This window comes from Caloenas nicobarica, chromosome 3, assembly GCF_036013445.1.
Source record: "Caloenas nicobarica isolate bCalNic1 chromosome 3, bCalNic1.hap1, whole genome shotgun sequence".
Taxonomy (NCBI): domain Eukaryota; kingdom Metazoa; phylum Chordata; class Aves; order Columbiformes; family Columbidae; genus Caloenas; species Caloenas nicobarica.
In genome coordinates this window covers 109,844,364-109,867,844 of record NC_088247.1, presented here as the reverse complement: position 1 = coordinate 109,867,844, position 23,481 = coordinate 109,844,364, and the positions used below count along the sequence as shown (strand labels likewise).

Genomic DNA, 23,481 nt, shown 5'->3' with positions numbered 1-23,481 from the left:
CTCTACTTCCCTTCTATCTCTGCAGGCACTTTTCCTGCCATGGTGAATGAGAGGCACAATGGCAACCTGCTTGTGCACCTGGGACCCAAACTGCAGGCCTACCCACAGGAGCTGCTCCGGCAGCGGCGGGGCCGTGACGGCCAGCCCGAGTACCTGATCCAGTGGAGTGTTGTCAGCTTGGAAGAGGGAGCAGTGGGAGGCGATGGTGCCTCCTGTGCAGAGACCAAGCCAGAGAACATCTCCATGTGGATGTCTGCAGAAGAGGTCTGTGCTAGCTGCCCGACACTGCTGGGCAAGAGGAAGCTGGAAGGGCAGTGGGTGAAAGAGGAGAAGGCAGCCAGCCCATTTGCTGCAGATGTCCCACTGGATGAAGCCTCGTTGCTGGAGATGAAGGCTGATGTCAGGAGCCTGGTGCAGCGAGCCAGGCGGCAGATGGGTGAGAGCGGGGCCCCCGAGTCCTTCATCCTCAACACCATCCACATCCTGAGCGCGTATGCCAGCATTGGCTCGCTGGTGGGTGCCTTCAAGGAGACGGGAGCCCTGGACTTGCTGATGAAGATGCTGTGCCACAAGGAGAAGCAAATCCGCCACAGTGCCAGCAAGATGCTGAGGGCCCTGGCTTCGCATGATGCAGGTGAGGGCTGCTAGTGCTCAGTGCCACTGAGGAGGTGCTGCTGGGCAGCTGAGGAGTGCCAGTCTTTTTGTAGACATGGGCTGCTTGGGAAGCAGTGTGTCTCGGGGCTTGTGGGAAAAAGGGAAAGAATCAGACTGGAGTTTCCAAGTGGCTTCTTGGTCATAGTTGGCTGGGGTGCTCTGAGACTTGGGAGCTCTTTTCCCCAACAGATTCCTGAGCTGGGATGCTGAGTAACTGTTAGGAGGACATATGGCAAGGGGCCTTGGCAGAGTGTTGGGGTGTCTCTGCTGCATGCTGTCAGTTGGAATGGCTCTGGCCTGTTCTTAGTGGGGAGCCTTTCTTCCAGTCCTGGTGGGTAGAGCACTGGGTGAGAACCCATCCTCTTGTTTGAGAGGAGTTGCTGTGGCCTGGAAGTGCCCAATGGGGCTTGGGTACACCTGGAAGGGTGCTGGTGGTGGTGTGTCCCACAAGAGGTCTGGCTTTCCCAGTCCTAGTGCCTGAGTTCATGTGGCTGTGCAGTGGGGCAGATGGGAGGCTGAGTTGGATTAAAACTTCACTTTTTTTCTTCCCTGGAACCTTATTCTGAAGTCAATTACTTGGGGTGGCTGCTTCGGGGGAATCTTGCAGCGTTAGGGGTGGAAAAAATGCAGTGATATTCAGTGGAGTAAAATTTTGCTAATCCAGATTAAAGGACAGAACATGGTTCTGGGTTACACTGAGCAGCGAAGATGTTCCTTGGCTGTGAGTCTGTCTCATTCAACGAGGTGGGGATAAGGGTTATCTTTAGGAGCCTGAAGGGTTTCTCTTGTTGCAGGGAGCAGAGCCTATGTCTTGCTGTCCCTGAGCCAGCAGGATGGCATTGAGCAGCACATGGACTTTGACAGTCGCTACACCTTGCTGGAGCTGTTTGCTGAGACAACATCTTCTGAAGAGCACCACATGTCCTTTGAGGGGATTCACATTCCCCAGGTAGCAGCAGGCCCTGCCAGCCTGGGGCCTGTGGGCTTCAGGGGTCAGGAGGAGTGAGAGTGGGTGGCCAGAGCTGGGGTCCTTGTTTGGGCAGGAGCGCAGCTGTCAGTGGGCAGCTGAGCAGGACTGGGTATAGGGAGAGCTGGCACAGGATCTGGGCCTGGCTCGAGGCTGGGGGGTGGTGGGGAGGCAGGAGGAGAGCCATGTCTCTGGGCCGGGAGATGATGTGGGGGCTGGAGGCACTCTGCAGGCTGGAGTCTGACAGCTGTGCTTGTTGCAGATCCCTGGGAAGCTGCTGTTTGTCCTGGTGAAACACTACCTGTGTGTCACTTCTCTCCTGGACAAGCTCAGCAGTGATGTGGAGCAGGGAGGGCAGCAGCAGGACTGCACTGTGCCCAGCCTGCTCCCTGAGGAGAGGAGCCGTGTGAAGCAGGAGTTTGAGTTCAGCATGGCCATGGCAAACCTCATCTTGGAGCTGGCGCACGTGATGGGCTGGGACCACAGCCACAAGCCAGAGCCGCTACCTGGACAGGAGCTGCAGCCTCGCACCACCCGTTCCATCTTCCAGCATGGGGCCACATCCTGCACTGCTGCCCAAATGCCTGGGCTCAGTTCAAATCATGGTCCCCACAAAAAGCAGGGTCGTGCCTTCCTGACCCCATCAGACTTTGCAGACCGCAGTGGCTATGTGGAGTACTTAAGGGCAAACCTCCTGCGTGGCATGCGGGTGCGCTTGCTCGAGGACTGTGGTGATGTTAGAGCTGGGGAGGAAGGCGAGTGTCTTCAGAGCACTAACAGCATGCACACAGTACAGGTAGGTCGCTAGTAGAAGTAGTCTGGCTGGGATGGCAGAGGGGAGTGACAGGGGTGACTGATGACTTCCTAATGATGTCTCCACGTGCAGGAAGTTGGACACTAGGCATATAATAATTAGGACAGTGTCTGCATCTTCCTGCAAAGAAGTCGCCTTTCAGAGCTGCAAGTATGGGTCCTGAGGAAAGCTAGTCTTGTTTAGTATGGGCTTTCCTGCTGAGATTTCTTAGCTCCTACAACAGGTAGCCATATTGTCCCTAGCCCTGGTTTGATCTTGGGGGTGGTTTGCAAACAGGCCAGCTGGCACAGATGAGTAACACAGCAAAAGGTGCGTAATGGTCTTAAGTCTTGGTATATGAGTGAGTGTACTTATGACATGCTGTTGTCCTCAGTGGGCTGGACACAGCCTACATAGCTGTTTATTTGATCTGTGAGTATATGCCATGATGTTTCCCTTTAAAAAGACCCTTTTCTTGAGTAGACCTTAAATGAGAACTGGCGTTGAAAAGAGCTGTTAGAGCTTCATATTTGCAGTTGAGTTGCAAAGTTTGTGCCAGAGTTCAGAAAAAAGGCCTCAGTATTTGAAGAGGGGAGGAGTCACAGAATCAGAATAGTTTGGGTTGGAAGGGACCTTCAAAGGTCACCTAGTCCAACCCCCCTGCAATGAGCAGGGACATCTTCAACAGATCAGGTTGCTCAGAGCCCCGTCCAGCCTGGCCTTGAATGTTTCCAGGAGTGGGGCATCTACCACCTCTCTGAGCAACCTGTGTCAGTGTTTCACCACCCTTGCTATAAAAAATGTCTTTGTCATGTCTAGCCCGAATCTCCCCTCCATTAGTTTAAAACCACTACCCGTTATCCTATTGCAACAGGCCCTGCTAAAAAGTCTGTCCCCATCCTTCCTATAGGCCCCTTTTAAGTACTGACAGGCTGCAATAATGTCACCCCAGAGTCTTCTCTTCTCGGGGCTGAACAACCCCAACTCTCTCAGCCTGTCCTCACAGCAGAGCTGTTCCAGCCCTCTGATCATTTCTGTGGCCTCCTCTGGCCCCTCTCCAACAGGTCCATGTCTTTCCTGTATTGAGGGTTCCAGAGCTGGACACAGGACTCCAGGTGGGGTCTCACCAGAGCAGAGCAGAGGGGCAGAATCACCTCCCTTGACCTGCTGGCCACACTCCTTTTGATGCAGCCCAGGATAAGATGTGCTTTCTGGACTGCAAGCACACATGGCCAGCTCATGTCCAATTTTTCATTCACCAGTATCCCCAAGTCCTTCTCCTCAGGGCTGCTCTCAATCCCTTCATCCCTCAGCCTGTATTGATACTGGGGGTTGCCCTGACACATGTGCAGGACCTTGCACTTGGCCTTGTTGAACCTCATGAGGTTCCCATGGCCCCACTTCTTGAGACTGTCCAGGTCCCTCTGGATGGTATGCGGTCCCTCAGACATGTCAACTGCACCACTCAGCTTGGTGTCATCTGCAAACTTGCTGAGGGTACACTTGATCCTACTGTCTATGTTACTGATGAAGATATTAAACAGAACTGGTCTCAGTACAGACCCCTGAGGGACACCACTTGTCACTGGTCTCCATCTGGCCATTGAGCTGTTGACCACTACTTTCTGGATGCAACCATCCACCTAATTCCTTTTCTACCCAATAGTCCCCCCATCAAATCCATCTCTCTAAATTAGAGAGAGAAGGATATTGTGAGGGACCATGTCAAAGGCCTTACAGAAGTCCAGATAGATGATACCAGTGGCTCTTCCCTTGTCTATTGATGTAGTTGCTCCATTGTAGAAGGCCACTAGGTTGGTCAGGCAGGACTTTCCCTTGGTGAAGCTATGCTGGCGGTCTTGAATCACCTCTGTGTCCGCCATGTGCCTTAGCACAGCTCCTAGGAGGATCTGTTCCATGATCTTCCCAGGCACAGATGTGAAGCTGACAGGTTGTTCCCAGGGTCTTCCTTTCTACCCTTTTAAAAGTGGGTGCAATGTTTCCCTTTTTCCCTGATTGCCATGACTCCCTGTGCCATCAGGTGGTTGCTTCCACCATTGTAAGCACATAGCACTTGCCATGGTGGGTTTGTGGGAGTGTAATATAGTCAATCTGCCAGGCCTCCCCATATTTATACTTCAGCCATCACCCGCCATACCACACAGGCTTTAACCACTTGGCTTGTTTAGTTGCAGCACATGTTTCACATTCACGGATAACCTGTGCAATAGTGTCCGTGGTCAAGTCCACCCCTCGATCACAAGCCCATCTATATGTTGCATCTTCTCCTTGATGACCTGAGGCATCATGAGCACATCAAGTTAGGTATAATTCACCTTTATGTTGCTAGTCCAAATCTACCTGAGCCACTTTAATCTTGGTAGCTGGATCCACCTGCTGGTTGTTTTGCTGTTTTTCAGTGGACTGACTTACAGGCACATGGGCATCTACACGGTGCATTTTTACAGGCAGGTTCTCTAGTCGGTCAGCAATATCTCGCTACAATTCAGCAGCCCAGGTGGGTGTCCCTCTGCACTGCCAGGTGCTCCTCTTCCATTGCTGTAACCAGCCTCACAGGGCATTTGCCACCATCCATGAATCAGTATAGAGATAAAGCACCAGCCACTTTTCTCATTCACCAATGTCTAAAGCCAGCTGGATGGCTTTCAGTTCTGCAAATTGACTTGATTCATCTTGTCCCTCAGGGGCTTCTGTGACTTGTGTTGGAGTCCACACAGCAGCTGTCCACCTCTGATGCTTTCCCACAACACGACAGGATCCATCTGCGAACAGGACATATCGCTTCTCATTCTCTGGTAGCTTATTATACAGTGGGGCCTCTTCAGCATGTGTCGCCTTGTCTTCATCTGGTGACATTCTGAAGTCTTTACCTTCTGGCCAGTCTGTAATGCCTTCTGAGATCCCTGGGTGATTGGGATTCCCCATTGGAGCCCGTTGTGTGATCAATGTGACCCACTCATTTCATGTAGCATTGGTTGCATGATGTGTAGAGGAGACCTTCCCTTTGAACATCCAGCCCAGCACCGGTAGTCAAGGTGTCAGGAGGAGCTGTGCTTCAGTACCAACCACTTCTGAAGCAGCTCAGACTCCTTCATATGCTGCCAATATCTCTTTTTTCAGTTGGAGTATAGTTGGCCTTGGATCCTCTGTATGCCTGACTCTAAAAACCTAAGGGGCAACTTTGAGTCTCCCCTGGTGCTTTCTGCAAGAGATTTCAGATAGGACCATTATCTCTGGCTGCGGTGTAGAACATGTTTTTAACATCTAGTCCTGTCCAGACCGGGCCAAGTGCTACTACATGAACTATTGCCCTTTTAATTTGTTCAAAGGCTTGTAGTTGTTAAGGGCCCCACTCAAAATTGTTCTTTTTTTAAGTCACTTGATGTAGAAGGCTCACAATCTGACTGTAGTCTAAATATGCATTACCCAAAAACCTAAAATGCCCAACAAAGTTTGTGTCTCCTTTTATTAGTTGGTGGAGACATGGCTGCTGTTTTGTTGATCACATCCATTGTGTTCTGATGATGTCCATCTTGCCATTGTATTCCTAAAAACTGGATCTTTTGTGCAGGTCCCTTGACCTTGCTTCGTTTTATGGCAAAACTGGCTTTCAAAAGAATTTGGATTATTCTCTCACCTTTCTTGAAAACTTCTACTGTGTTGCCCCGTATGATGATGTCATCCATGTATTGTAGGTGTTCTGGAGCTTTACCTTGCTCCAGCATCATTTGGATCAGTCTATCGCAGATGGTGTGGCTGTGTTTCCACCTCTGGGGCAGTTTTTTCCAGGTGTACTGGACGCCCTTCCAGGTGAAAGCAAACTGTGGCCTATACTCTGCTGCCAAAGGAATAGAGAAAAATGCATTAGCACTGTCAGTTGTGGCATACCACTGAGCTGCCATGGACTCCAGTCCAAATTGCAGTTTTAACATGTCTGGAACTGTAACTTTCTTCAGGCCACGACAGTCTGCGGTTAGTCTCTGCTTTTCACTAGATTTATGCACTGGCCATATGGGGCTGTTAAATGAGACTGCACCCATGGATTTAGTGTGATTACTGATCTGTTTCAAGAGATGGCACACGAGGTAGGGAAATGACAACAATGCCACATACAAATACCAGCCTAGTTGCGTAGCAAGAGATGTTAGTATATCATAAGTCTATATTACACAGGACAGTAATATGATAACCCTATTCCTTCTCCCAGAGGTGCTAAACAGCACTGCAGGGAATACATAGCGCATGTAAGAATTCACATAACACTGCTATGTGAACAAACAAAGCAACATCGTGACCAGCGATTACTTAATTAGTTTAGTAGATGCATATTTTAATGTGCTCTGGTGAGATCTGTCATTATCCCAGCCCATCGTTGCCCCGCATTGGGTGCAAAAAAGGACTGTCATGGTTTAGCCCCAGCCCCCCATAGCCAGCAACTAGAACTACATGTGACATGCTCACCCCTCCCCTGCCCCTGGTGGGATGGGGAGAAGAATCAGGAGACAAAAGGCAAAATTTGTGGGCTGGGATTAGAACAATTTAATAGGACAGCAAAAAGAAAAACAAATAAACTATAACAATAATGAAAGAATATACGAAGTGAGGGATACACAGCGCAGTCTCTCACCACGTGGCAACACCAATGTGCAGCTCGTTTTCTGAGTAACAATTCCATTGAGCAGCCGTTGTGAATTCCAGACTGCAGCTCCTGCAGAAACCTCACCCTGCCCCTGATAGCAGCTTACGCTCAAAACACAGTAGCACCGAAGCCCATGGAAAGCAAAAGAGCATCTGGGACCACCTCCCAGAACATCCTGCTAGTGTATGGGTCAGTGCTGGAGCAGCAGGGCTGAGCAGCAGGGCTTTGCCTCAGGCCTGGGGGTGGGAGACCATTTGAGTGTTGCTCCAGCCTTTTTGTGGGCACGGAGAAGTGTTTGTTCTTGCTTAGACTTTTTTCTTGATACTTTCTGCTCAGTCCTGAAGGCTGGATGTGTTCAGTGAGAGCTGAGATTTTGGTTTTGACTATGCAGTGGGGAACTGGTGGGCTTTGTGCATCACTAGTGTATATGGGCATTTCTACAGGCTGTCTGCTAAACCTGCACTTTGGCCATGCTCTTGAACTTCCCAAACATTGCAGCTACAGGCACGATTTATGTTCTCTAAAAAATCAAGCTTTAGCTAGCTGCTATCCTTAGATAGAGGGCTGTCTTTGCCTTTGTCCTCTGCTCAGTCCAGCGTTGCGTTGGCTACAAACAGGGCTATAATTCAGTTAGTGAAATCTGTATTAAATTGAGATAATAACCACTCGAATGAGAAACTGTAACCACTGCACACATGTTAGTGTGTGCAATTGTGGGTTTCGTATTGTTTTCTTTCCTCGAAGTAATTTGCAAAAGTGCATACTTTAGTTTTGCAGATGATAAATAGGGAATCTGAGGCCAATTCAGTTGGTTGGAGCTGTACTTCTGGTGCTACTTCAGCCTGTGCTCAAAGGCTTCCCTACTTCAAGCTGATTTATGTGGATGTAAATGGCCTGTGAACAGACTTAAGTGCCATGCTAGTGCAAAACTCTGTGTTGCTGATATTCAACAATCAATAGCTGAAAAGCCTCACTCTGTTATCTGTAGAAATGTATGACTTGATAATACTTCCAAATCTCTCTTGCTGTAACTTAAAGTTCATTACCAGCCGTTCCAGAGAAGAGGTAGAGAATTTGACATTGCTTTCCGCATATTTGAAGACCACCTCCTTTAAATCTGCTTTCAGCTTTTGTTAAGCACAAGATTCTCTAGCCTTCTTGGACTACGGCCCATTTTACTTTGTGTAATACCATTGTTTTCATTCACAGACAAATAAAAATTAGCCAGTTAAGAACACTCACTTATTTGTTTTCTCTTACTGTCTGTCTTGAACACAGGGAATTTGTGTGAATGTTGGTTTTTTTTTCCTCAGCCAGTTGCAGACTGCTTCTTCCTTCTGATACTATTCTGTTTATTCAGTGAGAACTGGTTTTAGGATTAATTTCTCCAGTCACCTTTGGGTAACTTTAACTTAGGCTGGTCCATGCTCCTTAACTACCTTCTAGTTTTGGAGCACTTCTTGCAGATGGAATTTAAACCAGCAGCTTTAAAATGCTCTGAAATGTGCACGTGCAGGAAGGATCCTTCCAGCCTTATCTGCTTGTTTGGTGGTGGATGTTACTGGTATGTGCTGGTATTGTGAGAGTGTAACTATTAGGGCAGCATGTGCTCTGCAAATATGTCTTGCCCATCTTATTTGCACCTTCTTCTAGTCCTGTTCTTTTGCCTTCATACTAAGTTCTTGGGTTCTTTTAAGTAGATTTCTTGCCCACAGTTCCTCTACTTAATCATGTTCTTCTCTGGTTTAATAATTTACCATTTGATACCCAGTGCTTTACTCAAGTTGACAATTGAAATGGGTTGATTTTTTTAATCTAGAAAATCAGTTATTTTGGCAAAGAAAGCTAATGCATTGGTCTATCAGAAATGAAACTTCAAGTGGGTTTTCCTATTAATTCAAATTTGTTGTTTATCTTGAACACCTTTAGTTGTTCCTTCCACTAAAATATGGTTTAATGGTTTGCATGCTACTGAAGTCAAAGGAGTGAAGCTGTAGTGATGACTTATTTTATTTTATTTTTTTTTCTCAAATTAGAAGCACTGGTTTTAGTGTTCATCAGTCACATGGAAGTACCACTGAACAATCTGAATCCTTTCCACTTACCAGCTGTGCTTTTGGCGATTACTTGGCATGTCTTTCATCTCTCTCCTCCGAACAGAATTTTGCTTCCCTCTCAGTTGTGGCAACTTCTGCATTTGTATCTCTCTACCTGTTATCAGTTTGCTTTGTTTCTTTTGTATTTACTCAACATTGAAGTAAAGTAATCTTCTAGTTTTGGACCATGCGTAGGTGATTTTTCATTGCAGGTCCCCTCAATTGAATAACTGCATCTTATTTTTAAGTGTTATAAACCTTTTGTCTTTTGTAACCCAGTCTGTAAGAATAAATTGCAAAGGAAATACATTTCCTGCTGATTCTCTCTTTATGCTCCTTGATTTCTAAGATCTGTGTTTTTCTAAAATTCTGTTTTCTATTTCTTATAAGCCTGTACTTGCTTTTATTCTGAATGTAACTAGGCACTTGGAAAGAGCACCAAGATCCTTTCACTTTTTTCTCCTGTTGCCTGTGATATAAATTTCAGAAGGTTTTTTAATTCACTGTTGAGCTGAAGTGTACTGTTAACTTCCATTCCCTTTGTCCAGTTGGTCCCTATTTTTCTATTTAACGAGGTTGAATGAACTTGCAATTGCTCCATCCAGGCATATTTTCAAAAACGGTCTTCTGTAAGGCTCACACTACTGGCAAAACCAGATCTACATGGTAATAAATATTCAGTGAAAAGTTTGGCTGTTATATTTGGAAGTACCTAATTTCTGCCACCGTTAGTGTTCCTTGCCCTCCAGCCTGTCTAGGAAGTTGAGAATGTATATGCAGTCTTTGTGGGTGTTAATTGTTACCCTGCTCTTTATGTTCATATCCTTGTATGTGTCTGTAGCAGTCCCCGAGAGTTATGTGAGAAACTTGTGAGTCAAACCATTCAATGAGATTTTTATCCACAGGGAGATACCAGAAATCTGACATCTCAAACACATCTTTGTAATGACATCTCTTGATCATTGGTGCTTTTGCCATCAGTCTCTCTTTGAAGGGAAACTTGATTATCTCTGTTCCTCTTTCTCATCTTGTATATCACACTTGTTTTATATTGACAGTTTATCTGCTGGTGACTGGTGAGTTCAAGTTACAAGAGCTGCTTCTTCCTGGTCTTTATTAAAATCCGATCCCTTGCTCTTTGATTAGTTCTGCTTTTGCAGCTTGCCCTGCCTGAGGCTTGCTGTCAGTCTTCTGTGTGTAAAATACAAATTCATGTGCATTTTTGATTTAGGCCAGTCCATCATTAGTCTGTCTCCTACCTCCTCTTACCTTTCCTTTGTTGCTCTGTTTTCTGTTGCTTTCTTTGCCTCTTCAAGAAAAAATTTCACTGTTGTATCTGGTCCTTCAGTCATATCTTTCCGTGATTCCTTTGATATGATATTTGGTACATAACTTGGTCAGGGACTCATTGAAGACTAATTAGTGTTTGTAGGATTTAGTTCAATCTCCTTCCTTATAGTACTTTCTTAAAGCCTGTCAGCATCTTATTTGTTTAGCTCTCCAGCACAATGGAGTCATAGTAGCATTGGTGTAACTCCAAAAGAGCTCAGTGAATCACGTAACCCAGATGTTTTTCTGCTGTGTGGTTTTCTTTGAGATGTTGTATTTGCTGTTTTGTTGTGTCCTCCTTCTGCTCAGAAGGTTAAATGTAAAACTACAGTATGGGAAGCTATTAAAAAAAATCCGTCTGATTTTGAGAGTGACTTGGACAAAGTGCAGAACACAATTGCCTTCTTTGAGACGTGCTTGTCAAGAGCCCCAAACCTGTCTGAGAGGGTTGGCGAATGACCAAGGTGTAAAAGTATAACCAATACAAGGTAAAATCAGAGTAGGAAAAACAGTTTTCTTTACATTTGCATTCAGCAGGTGGTTTGTGCCTCAAGACCCTTTATATACAGCTCATCTACCTTGAGGCAGTGTTGTTTAAATTCTTCCTTCGCGTGCTTTTCCCAAGGCACCTACTGCTGGGCACTTTCGAATGGGCATGCTTAACTAGATGCACTTCTGTAGCTGCTGCTGTGCTAGATGAGATCTGTAGTGGTTGCAGGCAAAGTTGGTGGTTTTTTTTAAACGAAGATCCACGTGTAACCAGGGGAGCAAGTTAATAAACGTGGTATGCTTGAAAATTAGACAATGTGTGTGTTGAAATCTGTATATGAATTAGGTGGTCTTCTTGAACAGTACTTGCTATCTCCTTGCATTTGGTAAATGGGAGGACAAAAGTATCATGAGGATTGAATGAGCGAGCAAATCTGATCATCTAGATCTGTTTCACCCACAGGTTTTATGGCAGTCAACAGGTCGGACCTACTGGGTGCATCGGCACATGTTGGAGATCATTTGCTTTGGAGACCAGTGGGAAGATCCTGCTGCTCAGGAAAAAGAATGTAGTCTGATAGAGAGCTCTAATCTAGATACAGGTGAGACTATGTGCTGCATGTTTGTATCTGTGTTATCTCTGATTCTGCAGTGGTGTATTTTCAAGTGGTAAACTTTATATGGCTAAACATATAGTAACTATCAGGTTGGATTTAGAAAGTACTATGAGCTTTTGGTTTGTATGACCATGTAGAGCTGGTTAAGTAATTAAATGGTTTGTGGTTGCATGGAGTATTTTTGAATCCTAGACTTCTGTCATGATATAATAAAAGTCAGGATATAAAAAGCATAACATTTGATTTAAACTGCAACTGTCAAAAATGTGTGTTTGAATTAACTGAACAAACCAAAATAAGAATGTAGGATCTCTCTGAGATGAAGGTGCTTTAGGCACTCTCAGATCCCCTTAAATAAATCATGTAGATTTTTAAAAGCATTAACGTGCCAACGATTTGTTTAACTTCATACCACTCAGTTTTGGGCAAGGTGAGCAGTAAATGCACTCTTTTCATAAGAGATCTGCAGAACCTCCTAGAATCCATTGACATTGTCCTTGTACTGGGAGAAGATAAAAGGGAAAACCCAGACTTCAGATACCTCCTTCTAGTTCAGCATCTGATGTGAATCTGGCCATGGAAAGCTGTCTTTTATCATGCCTGTGATCTTGTAGGACATGTTTTGTGTAATTTGGACTTAACTGTTGCAAGAGACAGAATGTGCAAGAGATCAGCAGCTAATTAGCCACTTCAAAATATTCTTATTGCGAGTCGAAAAGATGGCTTCTTTAATGGCTTCTGTCTCTTGTAACTAAAGACTTAACTGCACATCAGTTTGAAGTGGCTAAGTTAAAACAAATTGGTTAGACTTTGCCTTTTTTCTTTCTCTCTGATTTTGGTAGAAGCATGGGCTCTGTTTCACTTCTGTGTAAAACTCTTTCCAGTCATGATATCCCACATAGAAACTGAGTTGAAAGAGTAGATGCTTTCTGCTATGTATCTTGTCAGCTGGATAAATTAGCTCACACTGACTGACTGTTGGTAATCAGACGTGTATGTAGTTGCTCTTGGCACGCTTGAGCATTTTGGAGTGAGTTTGGCCCTTTTCTGTTGAGTCTTGAGGTGGTGAATGTCGCCCACCTTGCACTGGCAGAGAGAACTGCAAGTTGTTGCTTGGCAGATATCAGCAAGTGTTTGTTCAGCTCTTATTTCTAAATTACCTAGGGAATATCTAACCTACATGATGGATTTTATTTCCCTCTCTTCATTTTGGATGCATTACCTAAAATGAGTGTGATAACTGTGCAGTCTTGTTTTGCTTTTGCCTGTAAGTACTTACCCTATTAGCAAGCAAGAGGCATTTGGAAAAGAGAGACACTCATGGCAGAATTAATTTCCAATCTATTGACTCGTCTAGCGTCTTGGACGTGAGCTAGCACTTCCAGCCCAGAAGTGAAATCGCATCTTGGGCCGCATCAAAAGGAGCGTGGCCAGCAGGTCGAGGGACATGATTCTGCCCTTCTGGTCTGCTCTGGTGAGACCCCACCTGGAGTCCTGTGTCCAGCTCTGGAGGCCTCAGTACAGGACAGACATGGACCTGTTGTAGAGGGTCCAGAGGAGGCCACAAAAATGATCAGATGAATGGAACACCTCTCCTGTGAGGACGGGCTGAGAGAGTTGGGGTTGTTCAGCCTGGAGAAGAGAAGGCTCAGGAGAGACCTTATTGTAGCCTTTGAGTACTGAAAATGGACCTATAGAAAGATGGAGACAGACTTTTTAGCAGGGCCTGTTGCGAAAGGACAAGGTTTTAAACTAATGGAGGGGAGATTCAGGTTAGACATGAGAAATAAATTTTTTTTTAGCAAGGGTGATGAAACCCCGACACAGGCTGCCCAGAGAGGTGGTAGATGCTCCATCCCTGGAGACATTCAAGGCCAGGCTGAATGGGACTCTGAGCAACCTGATCTGTGTCCCTGCTGATTGCAGAGGGATTTGACTTGATGAGCTTTGAACATCTCTTCCAGCCTATCCTATGATTCTGTCTTGGGCCAGCTCTGTTTCCCCTTCTGCAGCTGCGTGCTGGCGATGCGGATTCTGCAGGTGGTGGGTGTCCCAGTGTGTTGCCCTGGCTGCTCCAGGCACTGTGGGAACAGGCTGGGGGACCAGTGAACTAGAGGTGCCCGTTTTGAGCTTGTGCTTTTAACGTTCTACAGCCCAAAGAGGTTCAAGTGAAGATGTTCATCCCCATCTCTACAGCTTCTAGGGTCTCCTCCCAGCTCGTTCCCACTCTCTCACTGCCTTCCTGTCACCTCCCTTTACCACAGCAGGCTCTGGGACAATGGGGATCTCTTCTGCCCAGATGTTCTGCATGAACCCTTTCCCTGAGGAGCACGGGGTGTCCAGCAGAGGATGGGGAAGTTGGCAGAGCTGACAGTGCCCTTCCTTGCTCTGCTTTCCTGCAGTTGCACAGCCGTTTTTCTGCAAGCCCTTTGAGGGGCTGTACTCCCTGCCATACCTGGGGGAGCAGCCGTCCAAGGCTTCAGAGGCCCTGAGCCGTGCCGAGTGGTGGGAGCTGCTCTTCTTCGTGAAGAAGCTGGAAGCACAAGGGCAGAAGGAGATCACCTGTCTCATCCAGCAGGACCAGGAGGAGCAGGTGTGGGGCAGAGCCTGCGGTGGGCAAACGGGAGGGAGGGAGAACATGAGGGAAACAACTGATCCCAGAGGAGGAGACAACAAGCATGAGCAGTGCAGGGACAGCCTGAATGGGGCAGAAATGGGACTGAAATGGATAAGTGGGGGATGGTGGATGTGTGGGAAGCTGGGCACAGCAAAGGGGTGAGGAGAGATGAGAGAAAATGCCGCCTCCCGTGACCCTGGAAGAGGACAGTGTCCAGGGAGGTTTGGGTAGGCGAGGCAAGCCTATGGGGTGATTCTGCTGTTTGCGGTTGGGTGGTGAGTGCAGGTGGGAGGTCTGGGCTGGTGGTGGTTGGGTTGGGGACAGCCAGGGGAGGGTGGCACTGGAGAGTGGTCCTGGAGGCCCCTGGTGGTGCAGCCTTTCTGTCTGTTCTGGCACTGGTTGTCACGAGGGGCATGGGGTGGTGAGTGCATGAGGGTGAACTTGACCTCGTCTGTCCAGCTGTCAAAGGTGGATGAAGAAGCCCTGATCCAGCTATCGGTACCTGCGGAGCTGGCCCAGAAGGTGCTGCAGGTCTTGGAGAAGCGGTGCCAGGGCAGCACCCAGCGTAACCTGCGTGGATCCCACATCTACGCCAAATACTTCCTTGGTAGGAGAGCTGAGCAGGAAGGCAGGGTGAGCACTGCAGTGTCCTTGGAGGGTGCTGGCTGCAGGAGCAATGGCCCTGAAACCACAGTGGCCAAGGCAGCAAAGGAAGAGCTTTCCACATCCACAGTGCCACCCCAAGCGCTCACTGCGGTGGCAAAGTCGGATTCCCAGCTGTTCAGCGAGCTCCTTGAGAGGGAAGGGCTGTTCTTCCCAGAGGTGCCAGAGGAGCAGATCAGAGGTAATGGCCTGCGATGTGCTGGGGCACCCACATGGAGCTGGAGGTGGCTCATTGCCCTGGCGGAGGAAGGCTCTGGGCAGGGCATGGGAGGTACGGCACCTGGAGGTTGCCTGGGGAGGGGGGAGCCTGTGGGTGCTGGGTCTGTGGGTGCTCAGTGCTATGGGAGCTACTGGGGCGTCACTGCTGCCCTGACGTCCATGTCTCTGCCTCCCTCCCGCCAGTGCTGGGCAGCTCCGATGAGGCGAGCGAGAGGGGCTCACTGGCCAAGATGGCAGCCGTGGTGGACGTGATCCAGAGCAGCAGCTCAGAGCTGGGGCTGTGCTTAGCCGGGCTCAAGCACATCATGAAGATCCTGGAGGAGGAGCCTGAGCCCGAGCCGCGAGTCGGCAAAGTCCAGGCTGGGCTGGGGACCAGGAGTGTTGGGTGAGCCATGGTGTGCTGCACACCCGTCCTTCTGGCTGGGGAGGGCTGTGTTGGCAGGATGGGGGCCAGTGCTGGAGGTGGGAGTGCGGGAGGTGGCAGTGGGAGTGTGAAGGCCGGTATGTCCCTGTGTGCTCGGCAAGAAGAGAGGTGGATCTTGCATCCTTTTGTCCCAGGCAGTCTGATTCCTGGGGCTGACCCAGCTGCGGTAGAGCCATGTGGGCAGGGAGAAGGTGGCTGGCAGAGCCCGGGGTGCTGTTGTGCCAGCAGCAGTGCCAGGCAGCTGCTCCTGAGGTGTCCTTTCCTGTGCAGGGAGAAGCTGGTGAAGGTGGTGGTGGAGCTGCTGAGCACTGAGGTGGCAGAGAAGGCCCTGGTGGTGGTGACGCTGCGGCTGCTGGCCATGCTGATGGTGAAATACGACTGGCGTGTGGCATTTGCCACAGAGGGCGGTGTGTGTGCCGTGCTGGCCAGCATGCAGCAGCACGCCTCCTCCGCCCTGGTGCAGCAGGCCGGCCTGGTGGTGAGTGTGGCAGAGGGTATGCTGGAGGCGGGCAGGCAGGGCAGTGGCTTGCCCAGGTGTGGCGGAGATGCCCACTGCCCTCCTGGTTGCTTGGGCCTTGCAGGCCCTGAAGGTGCTGGTGGGAGCTGTGGCCGGCGAGCCAGGAGGTGCCAGTGGGAAGATCTTGCCCCTGAACCAGGCTGATGCGCAGATGATGCGAGAGATCTTTGCCAGCATTGGCTCTGCTTCCAGCGAGGGCTCGGCAAGCCTGCTGAGTGCCATCCCTGCTGCCGTGAGCACCATGCAGAGAGTGCCAGGGTAGGGACAGAGCAAGGACAGTGGCTGGGGGTGGGGGGGACCCTCTGTGCTGGGAGTCGGGCAAGGCAGGCAGGTGGCTTGTGGGTGCAGGGGAGGCTCCGTGCTGGGGAGAGGAAGGCACCTGCATGGCTCTGTCCCTGCAGGGGCTCCTCAGGCGTGCAGAATGGGTTGCTGGTGGTGAACATGCTGATCGATGGCCACCGGGGCCTGGCAGAGCAGCTGTTGAGCTGTGACCTCCACACGGTGCTGCAGAGCTGCTGGTGGGACAGGCAGAGCACCGGCTGCCCTCAGGCTATGCTGGCCCTCAGTGCCATCAACCGCTTGGCAGAGCACCGGCTGCCTCTGCGCCTGGAGATGGCAGGTACCATGCCCCCACAGCCCTGCTGTGCCCCAGGACACAGCGGGCACGGCTTGCCTCGCCTGTGGGGCAGAGCACCCTATGGCATGGCTCCTGTGAGTGCCTGGGCCAGGCCTGTATGTCCCTGTCCTCGCAGGCAGAGAGGTGCCACTGGGCCTGGGGGACGTGCAGACACTGCTGGGCAGCCTGGGGGACAACAGCACCTTGTCCAAGGAGGTGGTGGTGGTCCTGGAGCGGCAACTCTGTGCCGAAGGCCCCGTCCCCTCTGGTGAGGCAGCCCAGCTGCTGCAGGACCACGGGTGCTTCAGGTTGCTGCTGCGCAGCTTGAAGCTGCTGGGGACAGAGAAGGCCATGAGCTTGAGCATCCTCAGGTGGGTCCTGGGGAATCTGGAGGGTCTGGGGCCTCTGCAGCGAGTGCTGGTGGTGATGTTTGGGGGACACAGCATGTTTGTTGGTGCTGGTGGAGCTGTTCCTCTTCAGTGGGGGCTGGGGTAGGTGCACCTCAGCGCATCCGCAGGTGCTGGTTGGGGTGTCCTGGGGCACAGGGCCATGTGATGACAGAGCACCACATGTCTGGATGCTGTTTGGGACATGCTGGGGCAGTGCAGCAGATGCCTGGGTGCTGGTGTGGTGTCCGAGGTGCCTGGGGAGCCTTGGCTCCCAGTCCCTGTGGAGTGCTGGCTTTGTCAGTGGGGTAGGGAGCAGGGCTGCCCCTGGCACTGCTGTCTGTGCCCCAGCTTGAGTTGGCTCCCTCTGTCACTCAGGATCCTGAACAAGTTCCTGGAGGGTTACCAGGAGGATGTGCTGCCTTGGCACGAGTGTGTGGAGCCCTGTTTGTTCTCCCTGAGTGCGCACAGCAGCGATGGGGAGGTAGGGAGGCTGCGGGACTCCCGGCAGGCAGGGGCAGCTTTGGTGGCTGTGCTGTGTGTCGACTGGGCCCGGTGTCGGTGAAGCAGGTCCCTGCCTGCCGCAGCGCAGTGTGTCATGGCCAACGCACTGGGAGAGGTGGGCAGTGGCCATCCTGGCCATGGCCACGGCCACGTCCTTGTGACCAGTGTGCCCAGTGCCATACTCGGCTGGGCTCTGGCGGGCCCCGCTGCAGTGTTGGGGTGGGGGGGATGGAGCCCTGCAGCACCTGCTGCTGGGGCCGGAGGGCTCCTGGTGCCAGCCTGGCCACTCATGGCTGCCACTCAGCAGGTGGTGCAGGAGGTTGTGGGCTTCTTGCACCGCCTGGCCAGTGCCAGCAAGGACTGCGCCGTGGTGATGTGCCGTGCGGGCTCTCGTGAGGCTCTGGCCAAAGCCCTGGACAAGCACCACACAGCCCCGTCACAGGCACCAGCCCTGCTCGACCTGGTGACCGACTGCGAGAAGTACAGCAGCCTCTGCAGGAAGCTGACAACCAGCATCTTGGCTGGCTGCATCCAGGTGGGCCTGGGAAGGCCTGGCTGCACTGGGCCTCTGAGTCTTGCGGCATCCAGCCGTCCCTGGCACTGAGAGGCAGCCGCCTGCTCCCTGCCTGCCACAGCCCTGCGGTGGGCGAGGGGAGGAGGACCCAGGGCCCCTGGTAAGAGCCTCACCCATCCCATAGCTGGTGCTGGGGCAGATAGAGGAGCACCGCCGGAGCCAGCAGCCCATCAGCATCCCCTTCTTTGACGTCTTTCTGCGCAACCTGTGCCGAGGTGACTGACTGCAGGGAGTGGGATCTGGAGCCCTGTGCCTGGTATGTGCTGGCCGGGCGGCTGGAGGCTCCATGTGCTCTCTCCACAGGCTCCAGCGTGGAGGTGAAGGAGGACAAGTGTTGGGAGAAGGTGCAGGTCTCCTCCAACCCCCACCGGGCCAGCAAGCTGACAGACAGGAACCCCAAGACCTACTGGGAGTCAAACGGCAGCACCGGCTCCCACTTCATCACTGTCCACATGCAGTGTGGGGTGCTGGTCAGGTGGGGCTGGGCCGGGAGGGCTGGGAGGCCTTGGGGCCAGGAGGGCCAGCAGCTGTACGAGGAGGAGAGGGCTTTGGAGGCTCTGTGTGAGCCCTGCCCCAGTGGTCCCCATCCTGGGGGCTACTGGATGTGGGCAGCGGTGTGTGGGGCTGGCAGGGGCCAGGGCAGGGAGGTGTGGACAGCTTGGCAGCAGTGTGTTTGCTGCGCTGCAGGGAGATGAGCATGCTGGTGGCCAGCGAGGACTCCAGCTACATGCCGGCCCGTGTCGTGGTGCTGGGGGGCGACAGCCCAACCACCATCAGAACCGAGCTCAACGCGGTGAGTTTAGCACAGGCTGCTCTGGCCATGGGGCCCCACGGGAGCAGTGGGCTGGTCCTTGCTGTGCCCCATGAAGGTGTTGTCCTGGCCATGGGGCCCTGGAGGTGCCCATAGGGAGGTGGGGCCAGCAGGAGCTGCTGTGGGAGCCTCCTCCTGGCTGTAGGCAATGGGAGCTGGAGACCTGGGCAGGGGCAGCCCTGCAGCCCAGCCTGCAGCAGGCTGGTGTGCTGGGGCTGTGAGCCACAAATGGGGCCCTGCCGGGGGTGCCCTTTGACTGCATCAGGGCTGCTGGGGGTACACCTCATGGCTGTAATGTGGGGTGGCTGGGGAGCACGCAGGGTGGCTGGTGCTCGCTGGCTGGCGTGCTGAGAGCTCGCTGTCTGCATGCAGGTGACCATCCTGCCTTCAGACAGCAGAGTGGTCCTGCTGGAGAACATGACCCGCTTCTGGCCCGTCATCCAGATCCGGGTGAAGCGATGCCAGCAGGTAGGGGAGCAGGAGGCCAGGAACTGGCAGCGTGGGGTGTCGGGGACAGGCTGGAGGAGCTAAGGGTCACACTTTCCCGTAGGGCGGCATTGACACACGTGTGCGTGGCATCGAGGTGCTGGGTCCCAAGCCCACGTTCTGGCCCGTCTTCAGGGAGCAGCTGTGCTGGCGAACGTTCCTCTCCTACACTGTTCAGGCTCATGCCTGGTGCCAGGAGATCTGCCAGGACCGGGGACGACTACTGCAGCTCTTTGGCAGGTGAGTTGTCTCCTACTACGTCATCATGTCCCTGGCGTCCCAGGGCCTGGGGGGATGGTGCTAGCAGCACACAAGGGGACTGCAGGGCCAGGAGAGGAGCAGCTGAGTGTCCCAGCTGGACAGGGAGGGGCTCTGGCTTCTCCTGGCCACCAGCAGTCCCAGAGGGCCAGGGCCACCTTGCAGTCCCCCACTGTGTGCTGCCCAGCTGCTGTTGCAGGCTGAACCAGGCTCTGCGGCACGAGCAGGGCTTTGCCGACCGCTTCCTGCCTGACGATGAGGCAGCCCAGGCCTTGGGCAGGACGTGCTGGGAGGCCCTGGTGAGCCCCTTGGTGCAGAGCATCACCAGCCCAGGTACCCTGTGCTCTCCCGGGCCCATCCACACTGTGCCCCAGGCTGAGGCACCCCGCTCTGAGTCTGGTTGGCCTCGCAGACCCCGATGGCATCAGTGCCCTGGCCTGGCTGCTGAGGGAGTACCTGGAGAGTGTGGAGCTGCCCCGCCGCGCCACCAGCCGCAGTGCTGTCTTTGGTTCCCGCGTGCGGCGCCTGACCCAGCTCCTGGTGCACGTGGACCCCAGCAGCACAGAGCCAGAGGAGGCGAGAGCAGCTGGTGAGTGAGGCGCTGCCCTCCCATGGAGCTGGGGGATAGTGGTCCCGAGTGCCAGGCTGTGGCTGTGGGGATCTGCCTGGGAGCTCTGGGGAGGGCCCTGTGGCTCCTGAGCTGGGGAAGAATGGTGGCTGTGCCCCCACAGCAGCCATGCCTCCCCGGCATCTCCTCTGCCCCTTGGGGAGAGGGGGAGGCTGCTGTGGTTGCTATGTGGAGCCTGTGCACAGAGCCACACTGAGCCCAGGGCTGTCTCTTGGCAGGCGGGCAGGAGAGGAAGAACAAGGAGGTGCCAGCCAGGGCTGCGAAGGCGGCGGTGGAGGGGTCGAGCAGCCTGTGGGGCATTTCACAGTGCTGGCGTGGCGTGGTGCAGCAGCAGGTAGAGCTTGGACAGCCAGTTGTGAGGCCAGAAAGGGCACGTGGGACTGTGTGCCGGGCAGGTGTTGTGCGGAGCAGGGCCTGGTGGTGCCCTGGGAGCGTGGGGAGGGTGCGGGGCTGTACCTGGCCTCTGCAGGGCCTGGAGGGGTATGGGGACAGCCCTGCCACGCTTGCCCCCATGGCAGGGCTCAGATGTCAGCCTGGCCCTTGTGCCCAGGCTGGGAGACGGGTCCAGCGCTGGGCGACTTATTTCTGCTGGGTGGCTGCTGCACTTCTGTCCTGCCCCTGCAGGCCCTGCCCAGCCCTTGGGCTCTGCTCCCTCCTCACCCCAAGTGCTCAGCAGCCCCTGACAGCACCGGGGCCTCCAGCTGGCCCCTGGCTGGGACATGGGCAGCTGGTGTCAACAGAGCAAGGGTGGGGCTGTGGAGGTTCCCGCGGGGCACAGGCGTATCCCACCGTGGGGCTCACGCCTCTCGTGCTGCCTCCCGCAGGTGCAGGGGTTCCTGGAGGTGGCAGGGGAGGCACCAGACTTCGTGGAGCGATACTGTGGGCTGTACCAGCGCCTGCGTGGGGCCACAGAGGAGCTCTTTGGGCAGCAGGCCGCCTTCATGCTGGCCCTGGGCCAGGGCTTTGGGGGGGCTTTGCTGCAGCTCTCCTTCCTCGCCACCCTGCACGTGAGTCAAGGGAGCGCGGCACCAGTGCCGGGCCCCAGTGTCACCAGCCCCGGCACAGGCTGGGGAGGCTGCTCTGGCCCACAGCCTTGGGTGAGCTGCGGGTGGGGGATGTCTTAGCCCCACAGTCAGGTCATGGAGCCGAGCCCTGTGGCCGCCCTGGATGGTACCCAGCTGTGGGTGCTTGTGTCCTGTCCTGGGCTGGTGCCTGCGCACCCTTGGCCCCTGCCCAAGAGCCCCAGGGTTTCCTGGCTGCTCCTCCCAGGGACATTTCCCCAGCCCGGCCTTGGCCCCCACTGAGCCCCCTCTGTACCAGCCCTATTCCTCTGCAGGTGAGCGAGCAGTTTGCCCGCTACCTGGACAGGCAGATCCAGGAGCTGCAGGGGGCTGCGGGCAGCGTGGGGCCAATGCAGCAGCTGCAGCAGATCCTGGAGCCCTTTGTCGTCTTCAGTGGCCTGGAGCTTGCTCACACCTTTGAGCACTTCTACCGGTGAGGGTGCCATGTCTCCACGGCACCAGAGGGCTGGTGTGGCGTGGCGAGGGAGGCGCAGGTGGCACTGGGGCTGTGGCTGAGCCTGGCCTGGTGTGGCTGGAGTGGCCGTGATGCTCCCACTTGCTTTCCCCAGCTCTGGTGTGGGGAGGGAAAGGCTGTGAGGGCCCGTGGGTACTGCCAGGCTGTGGAGGCACATTCCCTGCTGGTGACAGGGAAGGGAGACGGGTGCTGGCCGAGGCCATCTCTGTCTGCTGGTGGGTGGCTGGTGGCCACAGCGGTTGGGCCGGCTCCTGACCTGACCCTGTGGCCTGTGGCAGGCACTACCTGGGGGACCGGCTCCTGGCGCAAGGGTCGTCTTGGCTGGAAGGAGCTGTCGTGGAGCAGATTGGGCTGTGCTTCCCCAGCCGCTTCCCCCAGGAGATGCTGAGGAACTTGGCCGAGTCAGAGGAGCTCCAGCAGCAGTTTTACCTCTTCCGGCTGCAGGAGCAGGACAAGTGGCTGCTGGAGCTGGACACGGGCCTGGACGAGGTGAGCATGCTGGTGGGGTGGGGAGAGCAGGAGGCTGTCCACGTTCCTCACAGTGATCCTGGGGCCTGTGCTGAGCTGCCCTTGTGTCCAGGTGCTGGGGACAGCCTCGGTGGCAGATGTGCCGGAGGTGAAGGTGCTGGCCCTGTCCCCACGCTGCTGGCCCGTGTCCCCATTCTGCTACATGGATGAACCTGGGAGGTTTTTCTCAGCTGCCCTGAGGTCCCCTCTGGATGAGTTTGCTGCCTTCTGCAGGCAGAGTGAGTGTGGCCGCTGTGGGTGTGCAGGGGGTCTTGCAGGGCCCAGGCCCCCCCAGCAGCTCAGCCAGCAGCAGCAGGAGTGCTGGGGAGCGCTGGGGGTGCCCAGCAGGGCTGGCCCCAGCCCTGGCGCTGATGCCGTCTCTGGCAGGCCAGAGCCAGCTGGGCTGGGAGCGCTTGAAGCCTCGGCGGCTGCAGTGGACATGGCTGGGCCATGCCGAGCTGCAGTTTGGAGACTGCGTCCTCCACGTGTCCACCCTGCAGATGTACATCCTGCTGTGTTTCAACAGTGCTGAGGTAGGAGCTGGCGCTGCGGTGGGTGCTGGAGCACAGCAGGGTTGTGCCCTCCCTTCTGGTGGGGTCTGCAGGGGTGTTTGGGGCAGAGGCCCCTCTTGTTTGGCAGGGCCTGTGGCTGGTGAGGCTTGGCTGGCCATTCCCTTCCCGCACCCTCCTGCAGGAGGTGGCTGTGGAGGCCCTGCTGCAGGCCACCGGGCTCCCGGCTGAGCTGCTGCACCACGCTCTGACACCGCTGACCCACAGCGAGGGTGTCCTGGTGCGGAGCTGCACGCCGGGAGGTGAGTGTGGGGCTGGGGCGCCCCTGGGGGTACTGGGGTGAGCGTACCTGAGCTTGTAGGGGAAGCGAGTGGGCTGGGGTGGGTGTGTGGGTGTTTGCGGTGCGGGTTTGTCTTTCAAGTTGGGGGCTGGGGGTGGTTTGTGGGGCTGGGCTTGGGGCCGTGCGTGGGGTGTGTGTCAGCATGGGTGGGTGGGTCTCGGGTCTGTGTGCAGGGTTGGGGACCAGGGCCATGGGTGGTGGGTGTCACTGTTGCTTGGGGTCATGTGTGTGGAACAGGGATGGGGCTGACACCTGTGAAGGCGGCAGCGGGAGGCCCAGGG

The 23,481-nt window shown here is 53.9% G+C and overlaps 1 protein-coding gene across 10 annotated transcripts in view; it reads left to right on the top strand.

Moving 5' to 3' along the window:
- The window catches only part of LOC135987780 (cullin-9-like), a 36,705-nt gene that overhangs the window by 2,199 nt on the left and 11,025 nt on the right, over positions 1–23,481 (top strand). For 5 of the 10 annotated variants that reach the window (XM_065632936.1, XM_065632937.1, XM_065632932.1 and 2 more), the window contains exons 3-29: positions 26–634; positions 1,449–1,603; positions 1,884–2,417; positions 11,452–11,590; positions 14,008–14,198; positions 14,682–15,066; positions 15,288–15,489; positions 15,799–16,006; positions 16,110–16,303; positions 16,447–16,664; positions 16,798–17,032; positions 17,426–17,531; positions 17,856–18,086; positions 18,250–18,340; positions 18,429–18,600; positions 18,813–18,918; positions 19,309–19,404; positions 19,487–19,662; positions 19,868–20,013; positions 20,093–20,269; positions 20,527–20,642; positions 21,133–21,315; positions 21,645–21,802; positions 22,123–22,333; positions 22,425–22,590; positions 22,739–22,884; positions 23,045–23,162. In XM_065632936.1, the coding sequence (XP_065489008.1) occupies positions 40–634; positions 1,449–1,603; positions 1,884–2,417; positions 11,452–11,590; positions 14,008–14,198; positions 14,682–15,066; positions 15,288–15,489; positions 15,799–16,006; positions 16,110–16,303; positions 16,447–16,664; positions 16,798–17,032; positions 17,426–17,531; positions 17,856–18,086; positions 18,250–18,340; positions 18,429–18,600; positions 18,813–18,918; positions 19,309–19,404; positions 19,487–19,662; positions 19,868–20,013; positions 20,093–20,269; positions 20,527–20,642; positions 21,133–21,315; positions 21,645–21,802; positions 22,123–22,333; positions 22,425–22,590; positions 22,739–22,884; positions 23,045–23,162 (5,455 nt within the window). In that variant the 5' untranslated portion in view covers positions 26–39. The remainder of the gene's footprint in view (positions 1–25; positions 635–1,448; positions 1,604–1,883; positions 2,418–11,451; positions 11,591–14,007; positions 14,199–14,681; positions 15,067–15,287; positions 15,490–15,798; positions 16,007–16,109; positions 16,304–16,446; positions 16,665–16,797; positions 17,033–17,425; positions 17,532–17,855; positions 18,087–18,249; positions 18,341–18,428; positions 18,601–18,812; positions 18,919–19,308; positions 19,405–19,486; positions 19,663–19,867; positions 20,014–20,092; positions 20,270–20,526; positions 20,643–21,132; positions 21,316–21,644; positions 21,803–22,122; positions 22,334–22,424; positions 22,591–22,738; positions 22,885–23,044; positions 23,163–23,481) is intronic. The other 5 variants (XM_065632935.1, XM_065632934.1, XM_065632931.1 and 2 more) reach the window with 4 other exon arrangements.